Source organism: Rhea americana, unplaced genomic scaffold, assembly GCF_003343005.1.
Source record: "Rhea americana isolate MKP2758 unplaced genomic scaffold, rheAme1 scaffold_110, whole genome shotgun sequence".
Lineage (NCBI taxonomy): Eukaryota > Metazoa > Chordata > Aves > Rheiformes > Rheidae > Rhea > Rhea americana.
In genome coordinates this window covers 1,070,871-1,094,739 of record NW_028185151.1, presented here as the reverse complement: position 1 = coordinate 1,094,739, position 23,869 = coordinate 1,070,871, and the positions used below count along the sequence as shown (strand labels likewise).

Below are 23,869 nucleotides of genomic sequence, written 5' to 3'. Positions count from 1 at the left end.
AAAAACAGCAACAACAGCAACAACCCCAACCACCCCTGCAGATTTCATCTGCTTTCTGTGCATTGTTTTCTTGTGGGGAGAAGGAAAGTGTGAGTTTAAAAAAAAAAAAGAAGAAGAAGACATCACAGTTTTAGAGAGAAGTACAGGACCATTAAAGATTTACTTTGGCAGTAAAAATTACTAGAGATACCTTAAAATTACAAAAGAGTGTTTTGAAATATGTTTGGCATATCTTCAATGCATTTTTGACAGCTGGAGACATGTTGGAGAAATTTTTTGAATTAATTTTAAATATCACTCCCTCCCTTTGTGGTTTCTTGAGTGGGGTGTGCTGTAATTTATTTTTAAAGAGGCAATGTAGGCTTCTAGATGCTGTTAAAGGAATCCAAAATAAATTTTTGCACCCTGCCACTGTTCAAAGAAAAGGACACTGAATTCATTTAAATATATTTGTGAAAGATTGATTTCCCCAGTGGAATTTACACATCTACTTTCACTAATTATTCCTGAAGTTTCACCTATCAACTGACAATTTTCTACAGAAGGGAAGCAAAACTGTTTGACTTTCCCTGACAGCAAAGAGCTTTAACAAAACTAGAATGAAAACTGGCATCTCACACTTCCTCCCTCTCTAACGTCTCCTTTATAGAAAGAAAGAACACTAATAACTGATTTTTATGTGAGCATTAGAACCCAGAGTTTAGTCTAAATAGCCAAGAAATAAACAAAGATACTATTTTAATAATAGTTACCTCGATTTTTTTTTGTCATGCTCAATATTTATCTTAAATGACAAACTTGTCTGACTTTCAAATTAATTGTGAAGCTGTGGCACTGAAGATATTTGCCCATTTTTATTCAACAGGAATATCAGCTGCCATTTAAAAATGCCTACAAAAACAAGCAAGTTTTTTAACCATTAATGGGAATTTTTCTAAAAAATGGTGCAGAGAAAGATGCAATTCAGCAAGCACACCATTTTATTGGCCTGAATATGAACAGAGCTTTGAAAGTTTGAGAAAAATATTAATTGCGATTATTTCCACTCTGTTTACAAAGCTCAGTCTAAAAGCATACCATTTCCACAGCAGAACTGGGTATTCATCAAGGAATCAAGGCTCCACAGAAAGAGCAGTTAACACTTGCCAACATGTCAGTTAAATTGATTCTAGTCTCCTACCTTTTTCAAGGCATTGCTATTACTCTGCTGCAAGGCGTATTGGTTATTATTGCTTTGCCGTATAAAAGCTTTAGTTGCATTTGCTGCTCAACTGATCTGCACCCTATGGCCACGTGCCAGATGTCCCTTGCTCTTTCTTAGGAAAAAGTAGTATAAAGATTTTTTTTTAGTAATTGGTGACCCTTGCTCCCACAGTTTTTTTGGAAATACACCAGGGAACTAAACATAGATGAAGGGATTTGAAAAAGTCTAAGCTGTGAAAAACTGAGTTCTGATATAAAGAACAGCTAAAGACTCATTTTATGGGAACAGGCAGTAGACTCGCTGCCTGGCTCCTGCCAGAACTTCAGCCAGTGCAGAGAGCAGGGAGCCAAGGGAGCTCTCAGTCTGTTCTCATTAGCCCAGATCCTGGGGAGGTGGCGAGACGTGTCTGCATTTTGGCATAAGCTAATGCTAATGCTCTATTTTGTTGTTTGTGTCATATGCTTATTTTTACTTATCAGTTATAGAGTTATCTGGCTTCAGGTAATGGTCCCAGTGCAATTAGACTTTAGTTTTYGAAATAATGCAAAATCAGGTAAATTTGGTCATGCAAAAATCTGGGACTATGCTAAACAAAGTATCTTTGCTTTGGGGCAAGCAAAGAGAAGCCCCAGCACCCTACTGTTTTCCCACCCCACTTCTCCCTGTTCAAGAATAGTGTTGTCTACAAGCTGGTTTGTCACCAAAACCACTCTAACATCCTCACTGGCAGCATGTGCCATTTTCTGCCTCACACAACAGAGAAACATGTACTTTTAATGACTAATAGTTGGCAAAAGACACTTTTTTCCAATGCTACGCTCTATGTCATTTTTTGTGGTAAACTACTAGAAATGAGAAGTTCACTAACAGCATGCAGCACACTTCTGACTGGGAGAGGGTTAGCTTTCAGAGACTAATTTGGGAAGAAAAGAACTGCTGGAACACAACTGTATTTTCTAATCAAATTGGCCAATGAGCCTGTCTTCTCAGCTGTGGAGGAGGAAGAAACACAGGGTCTCTTCTCAAGAACAACCTATAAAAAGACTCCAAAACCCATCTTTTTTCTTGAAGAACCCACAGGTAGCATTTGCTTTAACTTCTCAGGTTTGTGTTTTAACCCTTTTCTATTAAGTTATTCAATCCCAAAGCTTCACCATCTCTCCTGTCTGCCCTTCCAATGCTTAATAAATCTCATTACAGTTCACATGTAGTGGTAAGTTACTGAGTAGCATATACTGCATCCATTTCTTCTCATAGATAATCTGCAATATGGAACATATGCTGAGATCCTGCCAAGGCCCTTTTCCCTCATCCTTCTCTACAGACTTAATTTAAATTATCTGAGATTTCAAACAGTCTGTAAGGAAACATCCTGGGGCTCTCACGTCAGAGTTTAAGTCCTTCTGCCAGCATTTCATCTCATTTTCAGTTTGTTGCATCCACATTCATTTGACATCCAAGAGCATTTGTGACCCTTGGGCATCTCCTTCAATGTGTTCATAGCACATGTTCTCATGGGTGAAATACACAGCACAGCAGTTGGACACTTTTCCTCACTGCTCCTTCCTATGCTGCTTCAGAGGCCCGAAGCTGGCAGGTGCTGAGAGCCTGTGGGGCTGCTCAGCACCCTTGGCCCCTCACGCCTGCTATGGGCATCCTGGTGCTGAGCACCCTATAAGATCTAACGAACAGCCGGCATGAATAGCTAGACACATCTTGAGCAATGACAGTCGGCAGCTCCCTTCTTATCTCTTTGAGGAATGCATTTGTAAGTGTTCTTGTAGAATTATGTCAACGTATTAATTCAAAYAGACTTCCCATGGCTATGGGATAACATTTTAAATTTGCAAAGCCATCACTTACAGCAAAGTCCACTTTTACAAATAACATATTTTGCTTATTTCTTTTTCTGTATTCTGCCCACCAACATAATGTAGCTGAAGACATGCTTGCCACAGAAAATTTAAGTACATCATATAAAGGAGGGCACTTTTTAAGAAGGAAAAAAAAAAAAAATGTAATCCAAACACCGAAAGTCTTAATCAAAGAGAGGTTAAAATAAAACCAAAGCAAGAAGCGTTACAGCAGAAATGCCCCAAAGGTTGAAAAAAAATGAAGAAAATTTGCTGATTTATTTTTTTAATGTGCAGTTGAGGATGCTGTACAGCCTCTTAAAACTAGCAGATAACCAGAACCTCTTGCTCATCCAGCTCCACCCTATGATCAGCCCCCACCAGTATGCTGCAACCTGTGGTCTTCCTCCTTCACAGGAGGACACTGTCTGTACCATGGTTCTCTCCTCCCTTGGACAGTAGCTAAAAGAGCAGTCAATTCAAGAGATGCCTGCAGTCAGGCTGGCCCTCCCCTCATTTGGAGGGTTACCGTCTTCCTAACACACTGTATTTCYGAATCCTGTCCTCTGGGCTGGGTGTTTTAACTCAGCATTATGGCAAAGAGACAAGAGCAAACCTCCTCGTTCCCACGCAGACGCCTGCTAGCATAGCACTACTGGAAGCTAGGGGCATGGAAATTGATTTTTGCCACATCTCCCTTCACTCATTAATGTTTAAGTTGTAGTTTCAAATAACTTTACTGCAGCACAGMACATTCGGCAACCACTACAACAGAAATACCAGTTTTACCTGTGTTCTGATTACCTAAACCCCAAATATTTCTACTTCTCTTCCCTTAGCCTAGGATCTTCTACTGAGTTAACAAACCCCTCCTATACATTTTTGTGTTAATCTTYTTCTTCTAATCAAACACACCTAAACACAACACTAACCAAACCTTTTCCTGTGCTGTTTCACATTGCTTTTGAAGCCCACAGACCTCTTTCTTAAGAATTGGAAAGGAATAGGCTTTTCCACCTCCTCCCCACCCAGAAGAGCAATCAAAAGGGCAAAGGAGCAGCTGCATTTATTCCCCTTTGTAATTAATTTATTGTCATCCTGCTTAACACTCTTATCAGATGTTAAATGACAAACAGCAAGGCACCTGCTTTCAGAGATGCCAAGAGAYCTTGGCTAATGTCAGACCAGAGGATGGGATGTGCTGGGTCCAGCTATTAGAAATGTGAAATATTTCTGCTAAAAGGTTGAAATGCATTGTGGAGATAATACTATGTCCCATGCTTGCCTGCTTCACTTTGGCCTGGGCTAAGACATAGAATCTGAAGAAAGAGTAGGAGAGCAGAGACATACAAGGACTACTGTAACATCTAAACTGAAAAACATTTTTGGAGAAAAACTTTTGGGAAAACCCCACTWGGTCTAAATTTTGGATACTCTCCATCCTGCCCATGCTTATGTTCAATACCAGTACCTTCTCTGCTGTTATCCAARTAACCAGAGAACTGGTGATGGTCCCTATAATCATGCCTGACCTGATCAATTAACTGGCTATTTTATTCTCTTTCTCTTGCACAAAGCTTATAAATCCTCCTGTGCAAAAGCACAAGATCTATTCCCTAGGCCTCTGCCCATTCCAATTCTTTCCTGAATGCACTATAGCATCTATCATATCTCTGTGTGRTACCTTTAAGTCATACAAACAGTTTACTCGTATTTGAAATAGAGGGTGCTACAGACTGTGTGTCTGACTTTTTAAAGCGCTGTCATCATAGAAAGGGTCTGTATTAAGCAAGGATATTATTTGAAGTAAACAAGTACCTGAAAGGAAGGCACAGTAAAGCAGAAACAAAGCCAGCACTACTTTTTTTTTTCTTTTTTTTTTTAGAACATTTTAAAAGCCTTTGCCACAGACAAAACCACACAGTTATTTTCTCACAGCTGTAATTACAGCTCACTGTCACACTAGCTGAACCAGCTCATCTTGCTGGAAGAGAAATATTAAATGAACCTATGCTATGCTTAGTGCTTTCTGTTCTCATCCTTATCCCTGAAGCTGTCTGACCTGTGAGAAGTACTGTTCAAACACTGCCRTATTTCTTCAGGCCAGGTAAACTGGAAACCTTGATCATTTCAGAAGATAAAACCAAGTAGCCACCTATTTAACAGTTTAAACTGCATCAGCCGACGTTTCAATAATGCAGTTTTGTGCACCTGAAAAAGTTGTAGCAGTACCACTGCTTCCTATATCTATGATTTTTATGATCTCTAGTTTCACGTTTGCCATCACAGTACAAAAAGACAGTAACTTTCTTCAAAATTTTAGGACTCGGCTAAATACCCTGTCATTTCAGTTACTGTTGTTCTACAGATGATTAGGTACACAAAAGAAAGACAAAAGTTTTCCACCATAAAATGGAGAGAGCTCACACTGCCGTGCACCTGGCAGAAAAACATGCAYGTACTCTCACAGGCTGGAGGTATTGTGTTTTGCCAAATGCCATTTTGTGCTCATTTCCAAAAAGCTCCATGATATTCCAAAGCTTGCAAAAATACATGTTTTGGTTCAGTGTTGTTTTATCCAAAAGAGAGGGTTTACTGCTGCTTTTTTAACGTAGTCTTCATTTTTTTTCAGCTTACTTAGTGGGAAGGTGAAAAATTGCTCAGCATATGGGGATTTTATTTATCTTGATATAATTTGTAAAGTCAGGACTATTTTCTGACCCAGATGAAAGCTGGAAGGGGTTACAAAAGACTACTGAAAACAAGCTTTTGAATCTCAACAAGGCACAAAAAACATCTGTTCTTTGTTGGCCAAGACATAGTTAATAAACATTATTATTAGCTAAGCATCCAATTGTGCCTGTCATCATACMTGTCAATCATCTCTGCATAAATTAGGAATCCAAACCCAGCAGTGGGGAAATAATGCATTTCTGAAAAGAGCAGCCAAAATAATACCTATGCCAGCCAGCAGCCACCATCGCACATTGTTCTTTCAGTCAAGTTTAAAGAGAGAAACATCCCGGAAGYTTAAAATAATCCAGAAACACCTCTTCTATATTGTCTCTGTCCYGGATTTTGTTTAAACCAAGCCCTTATTATTAAATTTAAAAATAATAAAGGCAAAGTTTTGCTGCATTTAATTGAAGTCTATGGGACTAAATCTATGAATACTCTGAAAATCTCAATGCACAGAAACTGCTTTTAACAGATTACTTAACTCAAGAGGGTAAAGACATGAGTGAATATGCACAGATATCGGATTTGCGTATCCTGGATCTGCAAAGGCTACAAGACTTTGCCTAGTTAACAAAGGAAGAGCACTAGCAATAAACCACCACAAAGGTTTCTTTGTGAGATTAGGATGACTTAACTCAATTCAGACCGCTACATGACACAGGAAAGTACAGCAGAAAATGAGTTACTTTTCAGAACAGAGCAGGGCACTATAAAAGCAGCTTTTACATTTATTTCAAGATCTCAGGGTTTCTTCTGACACAGCGGGATGAAGCTTAAAAAAGGCCCTTTGTGTAGTCGCTTATCAGTCCAGGTGTCCTGGCCATGCAGTGATTCTGCAACAATTTCTCTTAGACTGCCCCTTTCTCGTCATTTCAATTCACTTTGGAGGTTCAATGACACAGCACTTGCCTACTGTTGCTTCCTCACTTCACCTTTTTAGAGCTTACATTTTGGAAATTGTTAAACTATTTGAAACAGCACATAAGTAAACTCCTGCAGTAGCTTTTACTTTCATGTTTCACTAAGGAATGTTGTTTCTTAATGTAGTACCTTGGGCAAGGTGAAGACATACCATAAGCTACATAATTCTTTTATCTTGAATGCAATAAATCCCATTAACTGCTTGCATACACTAAGGATACTAAGCTTCAAGCTTATGCCTGTGGCAGCTTTCCAGGAAGGTGAAGCCTCTTTCAATACCATTGTTTCTTGATGACAGCATTTACCCAGAAAGAAGGAAATGAAAATTCTAGGACCTCATCAACCAGCCAAGGGGTGATCTGTCAGCTCCTGGAGAAGATTTCAAAAACTGGGTCTCTTCACACCTTCTTCTGCTGGAGCTGGGTCACTATGAACTCGGGAAGGCAAACTCACAGAGCTAAAGTAAAAAGAAAGGCTCTCTCTTCCTTCATACAGGCTGCAGATATTTAGTAGCTCTTGTTGAACTTCACTCTTTAAGACAGGGGTATCACTCAGTTTTAGGCACTCCCAAAGACTTAGGGTGCTTGAGGCCTGATACAGTCCTTCAGTGTTGGATCCTAAAATATATCTATTTAAGGAGTATCCAGGTAGTTTGAACAAACCCCTCTTTGGTTACTGTTTGATAGGAAAGTGCCCAAAGCTATCAAAATAACATTCAAAATTTCTTTCACTACAAGCTACAGAGAGGACACTGCAATCATCACTTCTCAGTTTTAGAGCAAAGAATAACTTCTCGCACAGAACAGTCACATTTGGGGGAACTTCCACACTCTCTTAATTCTTCTTTCACTATGTGACATTAAATCAGTTTCAACTTCACTCATTTCAAATTTGAATCACCACACACTCCTCCATGGATGACGTCCTTTGTGGCTCTTCTTTGTATTCTGACTTGGTGCCCATTTGCTCACCTTGTATGAACCATTTATATGTTGGTCCTGAGGAAAGCAGAATGCAGGAACTTGCAGCTTGTCACCACATGGCCATGTCTATACTAATATTTCAATAAGGATGGTAGCCAACAGAAAGATTTTGAGAAGAAGTCTTGAAATCCATGGATTCCTCTAGGACAGCAGCTGCTGGTGGGTCCTGATACTGGCACTGGTTGCTTTTCACTGCCTCAAGGAGTAAACATTTCCTTCTTCAGGGGCCCAAAGGAGGGAATCCTTTTCTCCCTCCACTACACACTCTGTTTACGGGAAATGCCTCTTCTACCTCCCAGGCAGATTTGCAYAGTCTCCCCACCTTTTGTTCTTGTGTCTTGAATAGGCACAAGAAAAGGATACTGGAGCAGCATCTACCCTGGGGAACAGAGTTGATGCTCCCAGAAAACAAAGCTGATATTTGTTGCCACTGCGTGAGATAAGAGAAAGGAAAGAACTGGCGTAATGAAAGCAGCCTGCTTCTTTCTGAATTTGTTCTAAGTAGCTGCTTTTAATATTATGTTTTGCCTAAAGGACACCAAGATATATGATTACTGGAGGTGGCTATTTCTGAGGTGCTTCTCATGTACCACAGTCCATTTCCTCCTCATACTTTTCCCAGGCCTTGCAAAGAGAAATTTCCCACAAGTTTTTCAATTATTAGCTACTGCAAAGCTCATTCAGTTGCCAGGATCTCTTGAGTTACAGAAACTACGTGACTGTCAAAATACCCGAATAACTAGGCAGAGTTCCTGTGTAGGCACAGTATCCTTTCTGTTCCAGTGTGCTGTGATACCACGGTCAATGCTGGCATTTGTACTATTTGTGCTCGATGCACAAGGGAAATCAGACCCAAAGACCTTGTTGAACACTGTGAATTCTGGCAGGGATAGACACCACCATCCCCAAGATGGAAGCTGTCCTTGCAAATAACTATTAATTCAGCCAAATAACAAATAATGTCACATTTCTGGTCAAGAAAGAAATAGTAACAAAATGTTCTGGTCAGTACAGAATTCTAGCTTTTGCATTTCGCAGTCCTAAGAGCTATCCACCCCATCTTACTATTGCAAAATTAGACAAAACTTTTAGACTAGTGTAATCTTTTCAACATCCTTTACAGTCAAAGGAGGAAGGCTCTTTGAGAGTCTAATTCACTTAATTCCAAGCAGATGCCTAACAGGTGGGATGAATCAGTCTGTGGAGGTGCTGTTTTGCCTCCACTGATTATGGGGAGCAGACAGGTAGCTTCAGATGACATATATAACATTTTGATAACCAATTTAGCTGAATGCCATTTAAAGTTCCAAGGCCTCATAATAAAAGATGGGGGATGTTACAATTCTATTGCATGCAACTTRCTTATAATTCTCTTTTCTTTAATATTAAGATGACAAATCTAGTAAATGTTTTCATACCTGACTTGTTTAGCTTGCTTTTCTCAGGCAGGAACTAGCACTGGTAAGAAAATAATCTAATTTTCTGTTTTTTTTTTTTTTTTTTTTTTTTTTTTTTTTTTTTTTTTTTAAAGTTTTTATTTTTGTTTTAAAAATATTTTATTTTTTTTTTTTTTTTTTTTTTTTTTTTTTTTTTAAGCTCTGGAAGCTTTGTATACAATATATACAATATGGATGGGGCACTGAAAAAATCTGAAAAGTAATAACTGTTTAAACATTTCCTCTCAGCCATTTACAGTATTGGACTGGTCCATGTATCCAAAGTAAAGAAAGAAACTTTATGTTTGGGTCTTGTTTTCATGGAGATGAAATGGATACTTTCCACATACTCTTTGAAATACTGAAGTGAAAAACTGAAGTGATTTTTTTTTTGTCCTYGCAAATAACTATTAATTCAGCCAGATAACAAATAATGTCACATTTCTGGTCAAGAAAGAAATAGTAACAAAATGTTCTGGTCAGTACAGAATTCTAGCTTTTGCATTTCGCAGTCCTAAGAGCTATCCACCCCAGTATGATAGTAAAAAAGTATGATTTTTTTTTCAGATCTTCCTTATCCAAACATGTAGCTCTTTCAAGACAAGAATGACTCCTTATCAATGACAATAAGTAAGAAGTTATCAAAATAGGAAATGATATAAAATAATCTTTAAATAAAAGTTTAATTCACTCTTACTTTACATAATATTTATAAGCACCATATTATTTTACTATCATTTCTAAAAAAAGACCAACAAGTGGCTGGAACGATTCTGGTTGGCAAAATGTATGAAAACTTGTGAACAAATGGATACAAACTAAGCAAAAGCACAGTAATACCTTGTACACCATCACCATAATCAGAATCTGKCATTGTTTTATTCAAATTTTGCTTTCTCGGGAAGCAGCGCTTACATGTTTGTAAACATCAAAATAAACATTGCTTAATTTTACAATTTGCTAAACAAATCCCCTTTACCCTKAAGGGCATACCTAGTGCCATCTTGTTGCCTGGTAGTTGTCCTTTTGATCTGTGCTTGAATATTTTTTTTAAACAATTGGTTCTCTTAAAATCATAATGGTGCTTAAAAATTACTTTCAATATTGTGCAAGTCATAGGCAAGGCCATTCTGATGTGTGTCCTTCCATTTAGAGTCTTTTGATCAGTATTTAACTAATGCAACTGTGAAAAACTATACATTTTCAGCAAAATGTTTTGATTTTGGTCCTGCAGTTAAAGACCTTCTATAAGTGAGTTGTTTACATGGATCTGAATCACAAGCATGTACACAACAAAACCACTATACCAATGTTTCTTGGTCTATGCATAAAAAGTATGTCTCCTACTTACACTAAAACATACAAAAAATAAACTACAAAAATTGTTTACACTTGATTTCAGCAAAAAAAGCTTTCTTCAAGAAAAATGATTTTTCTTTTTTCAGCCATCAAAAAAGGAATGCAAGTAAACAATAAATACATGTGCTTTCTCCATATAGACATATTTACACTTGAGTCTTTGGCTTATGTTTAAGTTTCTTTATAAAGATCTTTATGTGATCCAGCCATCATTGCACATTAAAACAAAATAAGCCAGTTTTTTACTATATATAATATATATATATGCAACACTTGAAACGTATAAAGAATGAACCTTACTATCAATCTGCACTGTTATTTTACTTTAACAATGTATCAAAAGAAAAAGAAAGAAAATTAATACCATATAGGAAATATTGATACATGCAACAGATGGTCGCTCTACCATAATTGAGAGACGGCTGCATATACAAACACTGAAAAGTCCTAATTTGCGCAAATCTCTTCTGACTCTGTTTTTCATTAAACAGTATTTATGTGGCACTAAATGTTGATACTGTATACAGGCATAGAAACAGATTGAGTTCTTTTATTAAGATACACAACTTCATATGAAAAATACTTTGCATTTAAAATTTAAAATCCCCCTCCCCCCTCTTCCCCTAAAATCTTTCTTCACAGGATCAAGAACTGTTGTCAAAACAGCTTATTGAGATTCATATATTTGGTGAACTTTATCACATCCATTCTAACTAAGAAGATTCCAGGTACTCCAGTGCCACATCGTAGCAGAAACGATATTGCTCCTATAAGGAGAAAAAGGAAAAAAAAGAAAAAAAAACAGAAAAAAAATAAATCACATTTCTAAAATAGTAAAGAGCAGTGATATCTGCAAACAAGAATACTCTGTYAACTACTGTGCAATTTCTTCTTCAAGTCTGACATACTTGGTTTTTTTATTTTTTTCTATTACACAGCTATATTACTAGTTCTGATTTAAAAACTTAACCTAACCAACAAAGTGGAAAGAAAAACTGACTACGAAATGCAATGATTTCCTTCCCTGATTTTTTTTCAGCTTCTGAACTAGTTATCGAGCTCGAGAAGTTCTCGTTATCAGCCAGAGCTGAAGAACCTCAACCCTAATTTATGTTTACGTTAGCCGATATTTAGTAGCTACCACTAGTGCCTGCTGCTTGATGCTAATAGCTTGGGAATACTGAGCTACGATACAAAGCTGCTCTGGGCCCGCAGCCCACTTTTACAGTGGAGCTAACGTAATGGCAGAGATTGCAACACACATTTAAAAGAGGAGTTAAAAGCAGTAAAGCTCCAAACCTCCTCGTGCTTAATATTTCTCCTTAATAAGACGGCTGTGCAGAGCCAGTACCTGGGGACAGGGAGGGGGAAGGAGACAGGAGAAGGCAGTAAGGARAGGAAAAAACAAGGAAATGAATTCCATCCCTGCTGCCCTTACAATTAAACAAAATGAACCCGCTCTCGTGATTTATTTGTGCTTGCAAAGTAAGCCAGTGTGATCCATTGGCAGGAAGTGGTGGGGATATCTTAAAGGTTTTATTGCGCTGCTCATTTTTGTTATCTGATCATCTTGCTGAATGTAGGGCACATGACAATGTTATATTGGTTTTCCTGGTTTGTTTTCTAACTAACGACTCAACAGCTGCTGCTGTTCAAGAGTTCTGAATAAAACCCCACACAACACAGAAGCACCTAGCTACAGAAATTCAGTAACTACAGATTAAAGCTACAATGGAATTCAGGACCATTTTGAAACTAAATACGAGTTTACAGATCATTTATCAGAAACATACACAATATACCTTGGCCTCTCTTTACAGCGACACAAGTAATTTTCCATGTGCTCTGACCCGTTTTCCTCACAGCAGTAAACTGAAATCCAGGCAGCAATTCAATATGCTGTGTCTCAGACGTCTACAGCACAGCAGAGTGTAACGTATTTGCAGCAAACCCAGCAATAACTAGACTGATACTACTGCTGCTACAGGATGAGCTGTTAATATTTTAACTATCTATCTTTTAAATTTATCTGGTGCCAATGGATGGAAGTGATAAACAATAATTAAGTAAATCATGCCACAGAATCTACTTGATCCTTAGCAAATGYTGACACCTGGAAAAAGGGCAGTATGTGAAAAGGCAGCTACAGCCACTTTGCTTCACTATGCAAGTTCACAAGGTCAGAAGCAATTTTCACTATGTATAAACTGCAAAACATTTTTAATTTCAATTGGCATCTCTGAATTTTATGCTGCAGGCAGCCATCTGGCTGAAAAGTGACACTGGCTGCTGGCAGCGTGAGAGTCAAATGGCAGAAACACCAAAACACTGTCTAACCCGCTTTCACATTCAGCTATCAGAAGGGAAAAATCCACTCAAGAGATTAATGATTTTTTTAAAGGACTTTCCACAACATTCAGTTTGGGTGACTGAAGCGATCACATGGATTGATAAGTGTTCATACTCTAGGTAAAAAGAATCATCAGAAGGTGATTTTGAGTTCCAGTAGCGCACATAAAAATACTACATTTAGTCTCATTGCTTTGCTAATTCAGGTTTATATTGCTTATATATTAATCTCCAACACACTAAACACAATGTCTTTGGTTTTAAAGTTCTGAGATATTATTTCAGCTACAGGAAATCTGAATGACAAGACATATATCGTTATTCAGCTTCCAAAACAGCAGCTGTTATTAAGAAGTAAAATATTCATATCTCCAGCTACTCATCTGGACTTTACAGTTTACTCCTACGAAGAAGGGAAAGGCTTTGTAAAATTTCAAGATGGTTTGTGTGAACGGAACATGCTGCAACTTCGCTTCAAATACTCCAAGTTATTTTGAGACACTAAAGTGCATTCTGTTAACTCAAAATGTTTTCTGTGAAAAGCGCTGAACCACTACAAAAAAAGTAACGTAGCTTCTTACGATGCTAACTAGTGGTACATACAATAAATTTCCACAACAGGATGTAACATATCCCAACATTATGCTTATGGTAAGAATCATAACCAGCCTCTGTTGAGTATATACTACAATAGCAGACTAAAAACCCAAGAAACAGGTCTGTTTCAACTGAAGTCCAAGGTAGGTTGTGCTGTTTTGTGAATGTGGGACTCAGTGCATCGCTCACACAGCAGCCCAAAGAGCTTCGGGCACAGGCAGGAGCGCTCCCGCAGGAGCCAACACTGGGCACCGAGCTCCGTAGTCCTCTGGCTGCTCAGTTCTCCGAGTTAACCTCAGCGAGCTGCACTTACCGGAGTTTCAACCATGTTGGGCTTGCTGTTCCGCAAAGTCTTCACAGCATGGAAAACATCAACCACGTTCTGTCTTTTTACCATTTCAACCACGATGCCTATGGCACAGAACATCCCGCTGCGGCCACCACCATTTCTATGCATAAGGAAAATAACTGATTAAATATCACAACTGCATAGAAGAACACTTGATAGGTATACCAGTTCTTTCATTTTGTAAGCATGACTTCCAGAAGGAGATCAATCTTCAGCTATCTCCTTGAAGCTCCAGTGGGTTCGAACTGAGACATTTGCTATTTCYGACCTTGCACTCAATAACTTACTACGAACTCTGCCCTTGAAGTCCACCACTCYACCCAGCTATGCTATAGCCTAGTTTACATAGGCATTCAAAATTAAAACCCAAATTCAACTGCAAGAGCAACATTTTCCATTTAATTTTAGAAGGAGACTCATTTAAATCAYCCTCAGGTAGCAGGATTATGAAGCCAGAGTAATGCTGGGGCATCACTGATTTGATATCTTGTTGACCTCTGGGAAAACTTCCAAACTGTTTTAAACTTCACTTCAAAGAAATTAGGATAGGCACTTTTTCTTGTTAAGTTTAAATTAGCCAGATGGTCTCATGGATACTGTGGAAGGGTGGGCAGAAAGGGTTCCCAAATGTTACTGCAGTCACAAGGTAATTCTGAGCATTTAAATAGAAGCCTTTTTTAAAGGAAGTAGGAATGTTCAATTTCTAAGTTTTAAACTTTAAGTAAGGTGTAAAAGAGACTGGTCATTCTCTGTTCAGGGAGGAAAAGATATTGCCTTTTCAACCCCCAAGCCAGCTCTTTTTTTTAGATGCAATTTTGCTGGTAACATGTTTAATGAACTGAGTACTTAAATATCAGACTAAATAAGCAGCCACTGGTCATTTGCCAACAATATTTTAGGATCACTTACTACATTACAGAACATTTCTCTGATTTCACACAGCCATAGATTTCAATCTAAAAAACCTCAAAATATAACAGCCTTTTTGGAAAAAACAGAAGATATGCAAGAGGTACATGAAAAATAATCAGTTGGCATTCAGCACTGACAACCTGCAAAAAACAAATTAAACTGTACAGAAGAAATTAATCTGTACACATTTGGTACTTGGAAAGCATGCTATTATATACAGAAGGAAACAATACACATTATCACTGCAGTATCATATCCACAATACTCCTTCCCATGGTACTTTGACTTGACATAGACCAGAAAGTTGACCAAAGGCTGATCTACAACACTAAAGGTACTTTTTTGTTATTATTTTTTATTATTTTTAAGATACAAGGACATATGCAAAAGAATGTAGCTATTAGAATACTGCTGGAGCTTAAAATAAGAACTAGTATATAAGCAYTGGTTTGAGGAGCAGCAACTGACTTTGCCAAAACTACTTACAGGCAATGAATGATGGTCCGGCCCTCACCCTCTTCACATTCCTCTTGCCATTTTTCAACTTGGAGAATTAGCTTCAAGAAGGATCTCTTGGAAGCTGGCACATCTCTATGAGAAGCCCATCCCAAATACTGGAACTGCTGGACCATCAGATAGCCCTCTTGTGGCTGAGGGAAAAGAAAGGGCTTTAGGTCAATATAGCACCTTCACAGGTAGGTTTAGAAAACTAAAATAGAAAATTAACTTGAAACTTAAGTGTTTACATTATGGACAGATTCCAACATGTATATGTTGCATGGCAGGCTCTCTGTGAATTCAAACAACTCGGACTCAAGGAACAGAATTAAAGCTTAAAAAAATAATAACAACATTGAAACAACATCATAGTTTATCAATCAGTAATGTAACTCATCCTGACTTCCTGTAAATGGATAAATTCCCTCAGTTCTGCRTATTCACCCTTAGCATCAATAATCTATTAAAAGCATCACTGTTAAATTACAGGAAAAGAGAAAATAAGAAGTGAATCTAAAAGAAACRAGGAAATCTCAACACAAAACAGAAAATGTGTTATGGCATAATATTTACCAGTGTACCTACACCTTAACCTCCTGTAGTTTCGAAATAGAGTAAGAAAAGCTGGAAAGATTTTTCTTAGCTTTGAACATAAATGAATAACAGGTTTGGATAAAATATTAGCTGCATGCAAACTGACCTTTGGTGTTGGAAAAATCAAAGTATTACCAAAAGGGGGRAAAAAAAAACTTTGTAAATACAGCAATTTCTGCTTTCCTCATGGCTACCTTTCAACATTAATGAAAGTTAAAAGCATACTGAAAGTCACAATTGGTGGTCTACAAGTTCAGAATTAAATGACAGATATAAGGAGCAAGGGTAATTTAACCAGACTGCTGGTTAACTGTACAGATAACTGTATAGTTGTGCCATGTACAACTATAACTCTGTACCTGTTGACAACATAAAAAAGTGATTTACAGAGGTGATCTGGAGAAGGTGACACTGTCTGCCAAACAGGGTTTGAGGAGACGCTGAAAGTGAAGCAATGTAGGCCAGCAAAAAGACACAGGGTGTAATGTGTGAAAGAACTACGAAGCATGCAGGACTGGCATGGTTACTGAAGCTGAGGAAATGATGGTAAATGTAGGCTGAGGCAAAGCGATGCAGAAGCCTTTAGAGCTAGATGAACTTTCAGAGTTTTTTCACACTCTTTTGTAGAGTGTCACAGTCTTCTAGGCTGTGGTTCTTGCACCTTAAAATGAAGAAGGTGCTGGTTATATAGGCACCGTAGGTCCTTCAGTTCCTGATTCATCACACACAATGTCTTATGAAAGCTACGAATTAAATACCAGGCGTTATATGTTCATTACCAGGATTTTTCTTTCACTGCACAGAGAACAAACTTAGAATACTTCTAATGCATCTTGTGGCCACCAGATAACATTATAGAACTACAGCCATTCACTTTAATGCTCTCTTTGCTTACTACGTAGCTGAAGAAAAGTACTAGAAGCCAGCATTAGACATCAATGCTCAACTCTTTTCTGGTTAATGTCTTAAGAATGTTAATACCATTTAAAAGTAAAAACCTCAATACCCTAGATAGTGTTAAAAACAGTTAAATATTGTTATGATAAAGCTTACTCTTGTTAGATTGCATATCCTGAAAATTCGGTTTACTACATCGCAATCCATGGAACAAGACATGCACTCCACTTGAATGGGGCCGTACCTCAGCATTCCCTCTTCAGGCCAGTATTGTGGGCAGCCCTGCGCCAGAGCAAAAYGAGCACAATCAAAAGCTAAGTTACAACGTCAGCACTGTCTTATTCCACTGCAGACATCGCACCTTACTGAGCATCTAATGTTAGTCTCTGTGAAGCAGAGCAGCAGGGTAACTGTACAGTAAGTGCGCTGCTCTACACTTCGATGAGGTTGAGCGTCCGAAGYGATTTATACATACCACTGTAGGTGGCAAAATCAAACCGCAGACTAACCTGTGCTAAGTCGACTTCATTTAACATCACAAGAGAAGTACAGCCATAGTCATACACTAATCTCCAGAAATCTTTCACAGTGTTTGGTAAAGGATGTTGCGTGACAATAAAAGCTGCTGGCTGCCTGTAGCTCTGTAAAAGCAAATGATTTTATTAGCACTGGTAGAAGAAGTACTTCATGACTTCCATGCAAACTCTGCAACAGAAATAACATAAACGGAACAAAGCTGTGACATCAAATACACCAGATATCATCAAAGCTGTTGTTAAAAATACATTGTCGTCTCAAGCAAGAACAAAGAGGCTGCTCYGCTCGGGTCTGTGTTCTGCTTTGTTATAGGCCTAAGTTCTGTTTAAGTTCAGACACGCACATGACACTGAAGAGGCTCTTCAGGCTTTGCTGAGCTGAGACTTGGGTAATTTGGCTCTCATCACTGCGTCAGGGAGACCTAACAGAAAGCTTGCTCCCTGTGTTATAGCGAGGGATACAGAGGTCTCAGAAGATTAGCTAATTCGCACCAGGTTACACATGAACTCTGTTACTGAACTGGGGATTAAGCTCAATCTCTAGTTCTACTTCAGTGCCACAACCACAGGATCACCACCTTTTTCTTAGGAGGTCTGAACAGTTCTCACTGTTCAGTAAAGCTTTATCTTTGAGATAATATCAAGCAGACTTTCAAGAAAGCTCTCCAAAGCTCTACCATCAAACAAAAACCTTTTAATTCCTCTGCTAGAACTCTTCACATTTTATGGTCCCTATCTGTAAGCAGTACTGCTGTTTTGAAAGGAGGCGGCTACAGGAATAACAAAGYCAGAGAGGAAAGAAGCAGTGCATCGGCTGACAATGTACTGGGACTAGATGCCTACCTTATGACAACTTCTACTGGACTGAAGAACTGAGCACCAAGATTACTGGGGCTAATTTCCACTTTAATTTCTGCTCCAGACAGCAGAAGTTAAATACCTGGATGATGCGCTTAGGCAAAAGTACCATTTTTCTCTCATGATAGCCAATTCTATTTTCTGTACACTGCAGTATACATAACTGCAAATAGGGATTTTCAGCCCTACACAGGTTGGTTCAGATTAACTAATAACAGAGGAGATCAGGGATTTTCACGTGTAGTATACTGACATATCCTTGAAGAGCACAGTTTGAGGCCCAGAAAGAAAGAAAGAAAAACCCAACTTTTATTCAATCTTCACTTGCTATAAATTGTGAAGATAACAAATTAACCAAATGATGTCTTTWGGATCAGTCCTTATTTGACAAGAGAGTAAGGAGGATGGCAAATTTTTACCCCTTATAATTTGCTACCTTGCAGGAAGCAAGTCCAGACAGCAGTGTGGGCATGCAGCCTGTGTCCTACTTCCTAGATCCGTCCAGGGAGCAAAGAGGGAAGATGGACAGCTACTCTAAATTCTTCCCTTATATTTTGAAGGAATAAAACATGTATTAGCTGATGCTTTCCTAGCCCTCTTCCCCATTTCTGGACCTTCTGGAGACAAGAGAACGTACTGAGGTTCTGATAGGTTTTCAAAAAGAACACACAGGATATCTGCTGTCACACTGGGAAGCAAACACCTTTATGGGGAAAGATAGGGACACAGTACACTGAGGAAAAAGAAAGGTTTCAATTTCTCTTTTGCTTTGTAAATCCTCCTCTTATCGCCCAGCTCTAGGGTCCTACTCTCTGAATAAAAGAGCATTATAAAAACAGAACARAAAGGGTAAGAAAAAGCTTCTATTACCCACAATTTTTACCCTGCATTTATAGCCATGTTATGTTCCCTTATGGTAATGCATATGCTTAATTTTGCTGCTTTTTATTCCTTTTAGAACTACAAGCAGTGCTGGTCCCTTTTTATGTTACTACCATTTCTGTCTTTCCATACTTGCCGCTGATTGTTCATCCATTAATAAATTGCTTTTGCTTTTTGTTTCTCTCACACACTCAGCATCTTCCTGCCACGCAGCCTTTCAGCCTGCGTTGTCTCCCTTTCTCCCCAAAGTACGCTCCTCTGCGCAGCTGAGGTGCTTGCTCCATATCACATCCACTTCGTCCAGGTGTTTAATGTAATTTTAACTGCAATTTTGAACAGTTTAGTTGCTACCAAAATTCTGCTYGCTGCTCTGTAATTCATCCATTCAGCCCCAGTGACTCTCTAATAGATTGGACTCACACATGCTACTTCTCTATTTTCCTGGCACAATAGCTAATTGTGAGATCAGGGACTGCATTTTGCTAGTGGTTTAAGTGTCTCCTCGCTCAGACAGAACCTCCAGGACTAATACCATTTAGTCCTGACGACTGCTACTGCTAGTTCTCATTTCATTTCAGCATCTCTTCTTGACACCTCAGTTTCTGAAAGTAATTCATTTTTTGAGGAAAGTGAGATACTCTGAAAATCAGGCCACTTTTCTGGATGTTTACTGTAAACATGGCTTTAGGAGCATTTGGAAATGCTAATGGTAAAGACACATGACAGCCCCTGTGTGATGCACTGTATTATTGATCAGATACCTATAAACGAGTTCATCTCTGCTCTTTCCATTAATTTACCTTTTTCCCTGATGGTATCACCATCACTCAAACTCCAAGAATGTTTAAAAGCTACAGTTTAAAATATGAGCACCAAAAAATCCCCTGTCTCTAAATTTGCCAAAGAAATATATTTTTCCTCTTCCTCTATCTTTCCTCCCTCAATACACATAGCCTTTTTCCTAAAATAACAACGGTAACCTAAGGCTCAGGTGGGTAGCCTCTATTTTCCAACAAACAGCAGATTTATGAGATCCTGCTGAGATTTGAGATTCGGAGGGCTGAAGACCAGGGCTTTCTACAATGCTATTGAAAAAGAAGAGATTTCCAGCGAGTCACACGAGGATGCAGAAGACTAAGATATCAAACCTTCTGATGAAGCAACACAAGCTGGTGGGGGGCTGGGGAGGGGGGAGGTTACCCATTCCCCCCTCCTGCCCTTCCTTAAGGCTGTTTTAATGGGCACTACAGTAAGAAAGAATTCCCCTTTCTTAAACCCGCAAGCGCTCTCTCTCCTATTACACAGCTTTTCACGGCACACTATGCAGACAAAGGAGATAGTCTCTTACGTCCATAAGAGCAGCATTGATATAGTTGCTGCTCTCCCCATCAATAGTAATTAAGAAAGGCAGACATCTGTCAGGTGGCAGCATATCCATGAAGCGGTTCTTGTCRTGATTCCTTGGCAAGCAGGCTATGCTGCAGTCCTCAGCTTGCAGGCGAGGGGTCACCGAATTCAGCGTCTAGGGAACAGAGGAGGCCGACGTCACGCTCCAGCACGTCTAACTCAGAAGCAACGGTCTCAGCATTCATCGAGTTATTAATTTTAAGCGTTGCAAAGTGGGAAACCACAAAGAATCATTAGCAAATAAGAGCTTTGGTCTTTTTGCTAGATTGGCTTGGGTTTTTCAAGAGGATTGACACTGCATGTGCAAAAGGCACTGCCTGTGCTACTGAATGGGTGCCACCACGCCTTCCGAAAGGAAAAAAGCGAAGAGGATGTTTTGGAGCCCCAAAGGATTGTGCCTTTGCTGTGCAAATGCAAGCTAAAACTCTCTCAGTTCCCTAGTCAGTGCTCTTTATTCTAGCCAGATAATTATTTCAATTTTATTCAGAGAAAGGTATTCCACGTTTAAAAACRACTGCAAAGTATGTAAACATGGGTGCTTTATTTTGTGGAACAAAAGAAAGGGATGAAACATTACATATATGTGATATGAAAAGCCTTTCCCTTAAAATAAGTTAAATGTAGCCAGGGGCAGTAAAGTTGTTGTTACATGAAGAGTTAGGAGGAACTGCAAATACCTGAAATTCATCTTTGAGATGTGAAGAGTTTGTCTGAGAGTCTATTCTAATCATATCAAAATACGCAGCTTTGAATTCACAGACAGGAATGGCAGTTTCTCCACACAGGCAAGCTTCTAGAATGGCGTCATGAATAAAGATGTACTGCTCCTACCAAATTATGAAGAGAAAAACAAAATTAATGCCATTGAGAAACAAAGGATCTTTCCTTCCTTTAAGATAAGCACATCACTTGCTACATTATTAATTTCATTCAAKGTGGTGTCCATCAACCATTAAATAATGATTTAGTATAACAAACTCTCGTCGTACCTGGGACACAGTTAGTCAGGATGTTTTCTTCAGAGGTAATTTAAGCTCAGTAAAACTTAGGAACACAAGTTAAGCAATTTACTTAATGGGGCGTTTTCAGTTTTCTTGTGGTGCTTTTGGGTTTCTGTGTGTATGCCAGGGACTTGCTATCCTTACTCATTTTCTTCTTTAAAATAGCTTTCAGTCTTTCAGCAGAAAGTGTAAAATGCTGCAAGAACTACCCGTGATTAGCAATTATTTGGCATGCTGCATTCTCCTTACATGTGTGCAAGCTAGTACATCAATTTTCTGATAGCTGGCTCTAGGTTAGTAATAAACTCAAGTGCATCCCAATAGGGACAGTGTCACGATTTTTTCCTGGCCTATCTTGAGATATTCTGAGTCTTTCTTTCAACCAGGTCTCCTGTCATTCTTTGCACTGCACATATGCTATTAACTTGCCTCAGGAGTTAMGAATAGGTATCTGTTTTGTCTGTATAGCAAACTGTGTGAACTGTGCCAGCTTCCTCTAAATACTATGGACAACAATGAGGCTAAAACACCACAAACTTTAACGTGTGCCTGTAACAAAAGTCCACGTGCAAGGATCACGGTTGTATCCTGGCTATATAGCCTGTGCTGCTTTACAYACATCCCTAGCTGTTGCTGTCGCTGTTGTCTAGATTACCACCGCGAAAACGTGCTGCAATTACAGCTCTGTTTTGTTGCATARGTTTGAACCTATGAGACAAGATGAGAAATAAGAGGCAAAGGGAGAGAGAGAAACAGGAAGGAAATGATTCACACGCAACAGCAGATTAAACTGGGATAGTTGAAGCAGTCACACTGAAACAGTCCACTCCACACATTTCCCAAAGGTTATTGACCCTGCAGAAGGGAGAGTTGAATGGGAACATTTATTAATTCCTGAACTGCCACAGTTTGCAGCATGGAGTAAAAACTGCACCAAATTACATTGACATGCCTGAGTGCCAACTGCAGGGATCTGCAAATGGTTATTTTTGAGGGAAATATGTCCACACCAAGGACAGGAAAGGGAGATGGCAATCTAAGTTTCTGTGGCAGCTCAATGATATTGAAGTGGCAGAATGGGAGCTATTACAGATTCATAACTAGGGCAATGTTTTTCAGTGGGGTTGCTGAAAGCAAGAGAAAAGACAAAAAGGGTAGAAAAGAAAAGGGTTTGGCAAGGAAGTTAATGAAGCAAGTTAGAACTGAGTTGAAAAGGGAGGATGAAGCAGATAAAAGGGCCCAGAGGCAAATCAAAATTACAGATAAAGTGGATTTAAAGCTGGTAGCAATACGGTGAAATTCCAACTTTGGAATTACCTTCCCGGAATTACGGGTTCTGGGGCTGGGGCAGATATGCCAGACAGACCTATGGTAGGGCCTTGCCTAAAAAAAAATCTCCCTTTGCTTTTCCTTTCATTACAAAGTTAGGCAGGTACTCGTGCATGAAGACAGAAAGCTGGCAGGTTTGCTGCAGCGTCCTGGTTCTGGGAGTTGTTTGCAATCAGGAATGCCTCCTAACGGAGGTAACTCCCCATCAAGCCCACTGCCAGGAGTTTGCCRTTTTCAAAGTGGCAGCAAAATTCTGATCTAGTCAATATGCAAAAGCACCAGGTSCTGGAAGGGAAAGCGCCGTACCTCTGTCTGTACCATGTTGATGCGACGGGACCGTAAGGCTTTGACACAGTTGTAGATATCCACAACACCTTCTCTTTCTGCCATATCTAACATGATATCAATGACAATATAACAGCCTGTTCGTCCAGCACCAGCACTAAAAATAATCAGTAAATATCGTTAMGAATATTCCCATGAAAACATCCACAAACTTTATACATTTGCCTTTCATAAAAAAAGATCTTTCATAMAGCCATTCAATTTTCTTTCATCACAACCGTTACCTAATCTTTTATCTTCTCTCCTCTTCTTCATAATGTCTTTTAAATCTTTCGAGGTGAACCAGTTTTCATCCACTAAGTAATAGCAAAAAATTTATCATCCAGATCAATACTTACAGTAAAAAAAAATTGTTAGTTAAGCTGAAATTAGGAGGATGATTAAGCTTATATAGTTCAAAATACAGCAGATCTTCTCTTTATTTGATAAGACTAAGGATAATTTTAAAGTGAAATACTACAGTATGAAACTCAAGTTTACAGTCAAACACTAAATCAGTCTAGGCAGCACATTTGCTGTCATGCAAAAGATTTTCTCTTGATTTATTTTGTTTTTATATAAAGCTATAGACAGTTTTTTCAGAGTGAAATCTTAAAATCTGAACAAGATTAGTAATTCTGTCTGCAGAATGTAATTAAACATTTGATGGTTCTGGTAGAAAATTCTATTTGGATTCTGTCCCAAAATACAAACCGTGCAAAGCTTACATGGAAACAATATGCTGTATTTGCTKCCATTATCCTCACTGCATCTTCATTCATCTACTTGTTTACTTAGAGTTAAATTAATAATCTGCTTAAACATTATATATAACACCAAA

General features: G+C 38.7%; 1 protein-coding gene across 1 annotated transcript in view; it reads right to left on the bottom strand.

The window, feature by feature from the left end:
• Positions 1–9,993: 9,993 nt before the first annotated feature.
• PTPRK (protein tyrosine phosphatase receptor type K) overlaps positions 9,994–23,869 on the bottom strand; it is a 431,918-nt gene continuing 418,042 nt past the window's right edge. The window contains exons 26-33 of the mRNA XM_085314395.1: positions 23,011–23,146; positions 21,052–21,201; positions 20,316–20,489; positions 17,201–17,332; positions 16,848–16,973; positions 15,189–15,352; positions 13,755–13,890; positions 9,994–11,262 (exon numbers count right to left, since the gene is read on the bottom strand). Coding sequence (XP_085170521.1) covers positions 11,209–11,262; positions 13,755–13,890; positions 15,189–15,352; positions 16,848–16,973; positions 17,201–17,332; positions 20,316–20,489; positions 21,052–21,201; positions 23,011–23,146 — 1,072 coding nt within the window. The 3' untranslated portion in view covers positions 9,994–11,208. The remainder of the gene's footprint in view (positions 11,263–13,754; positions 13,891–15,188; positions 15,353–16,847; positions 16,974–17,200; positions 17,333–20,315; positions 20,490–21,051; positions 21,202–23,010; positions 23,147–23,869) is intronic.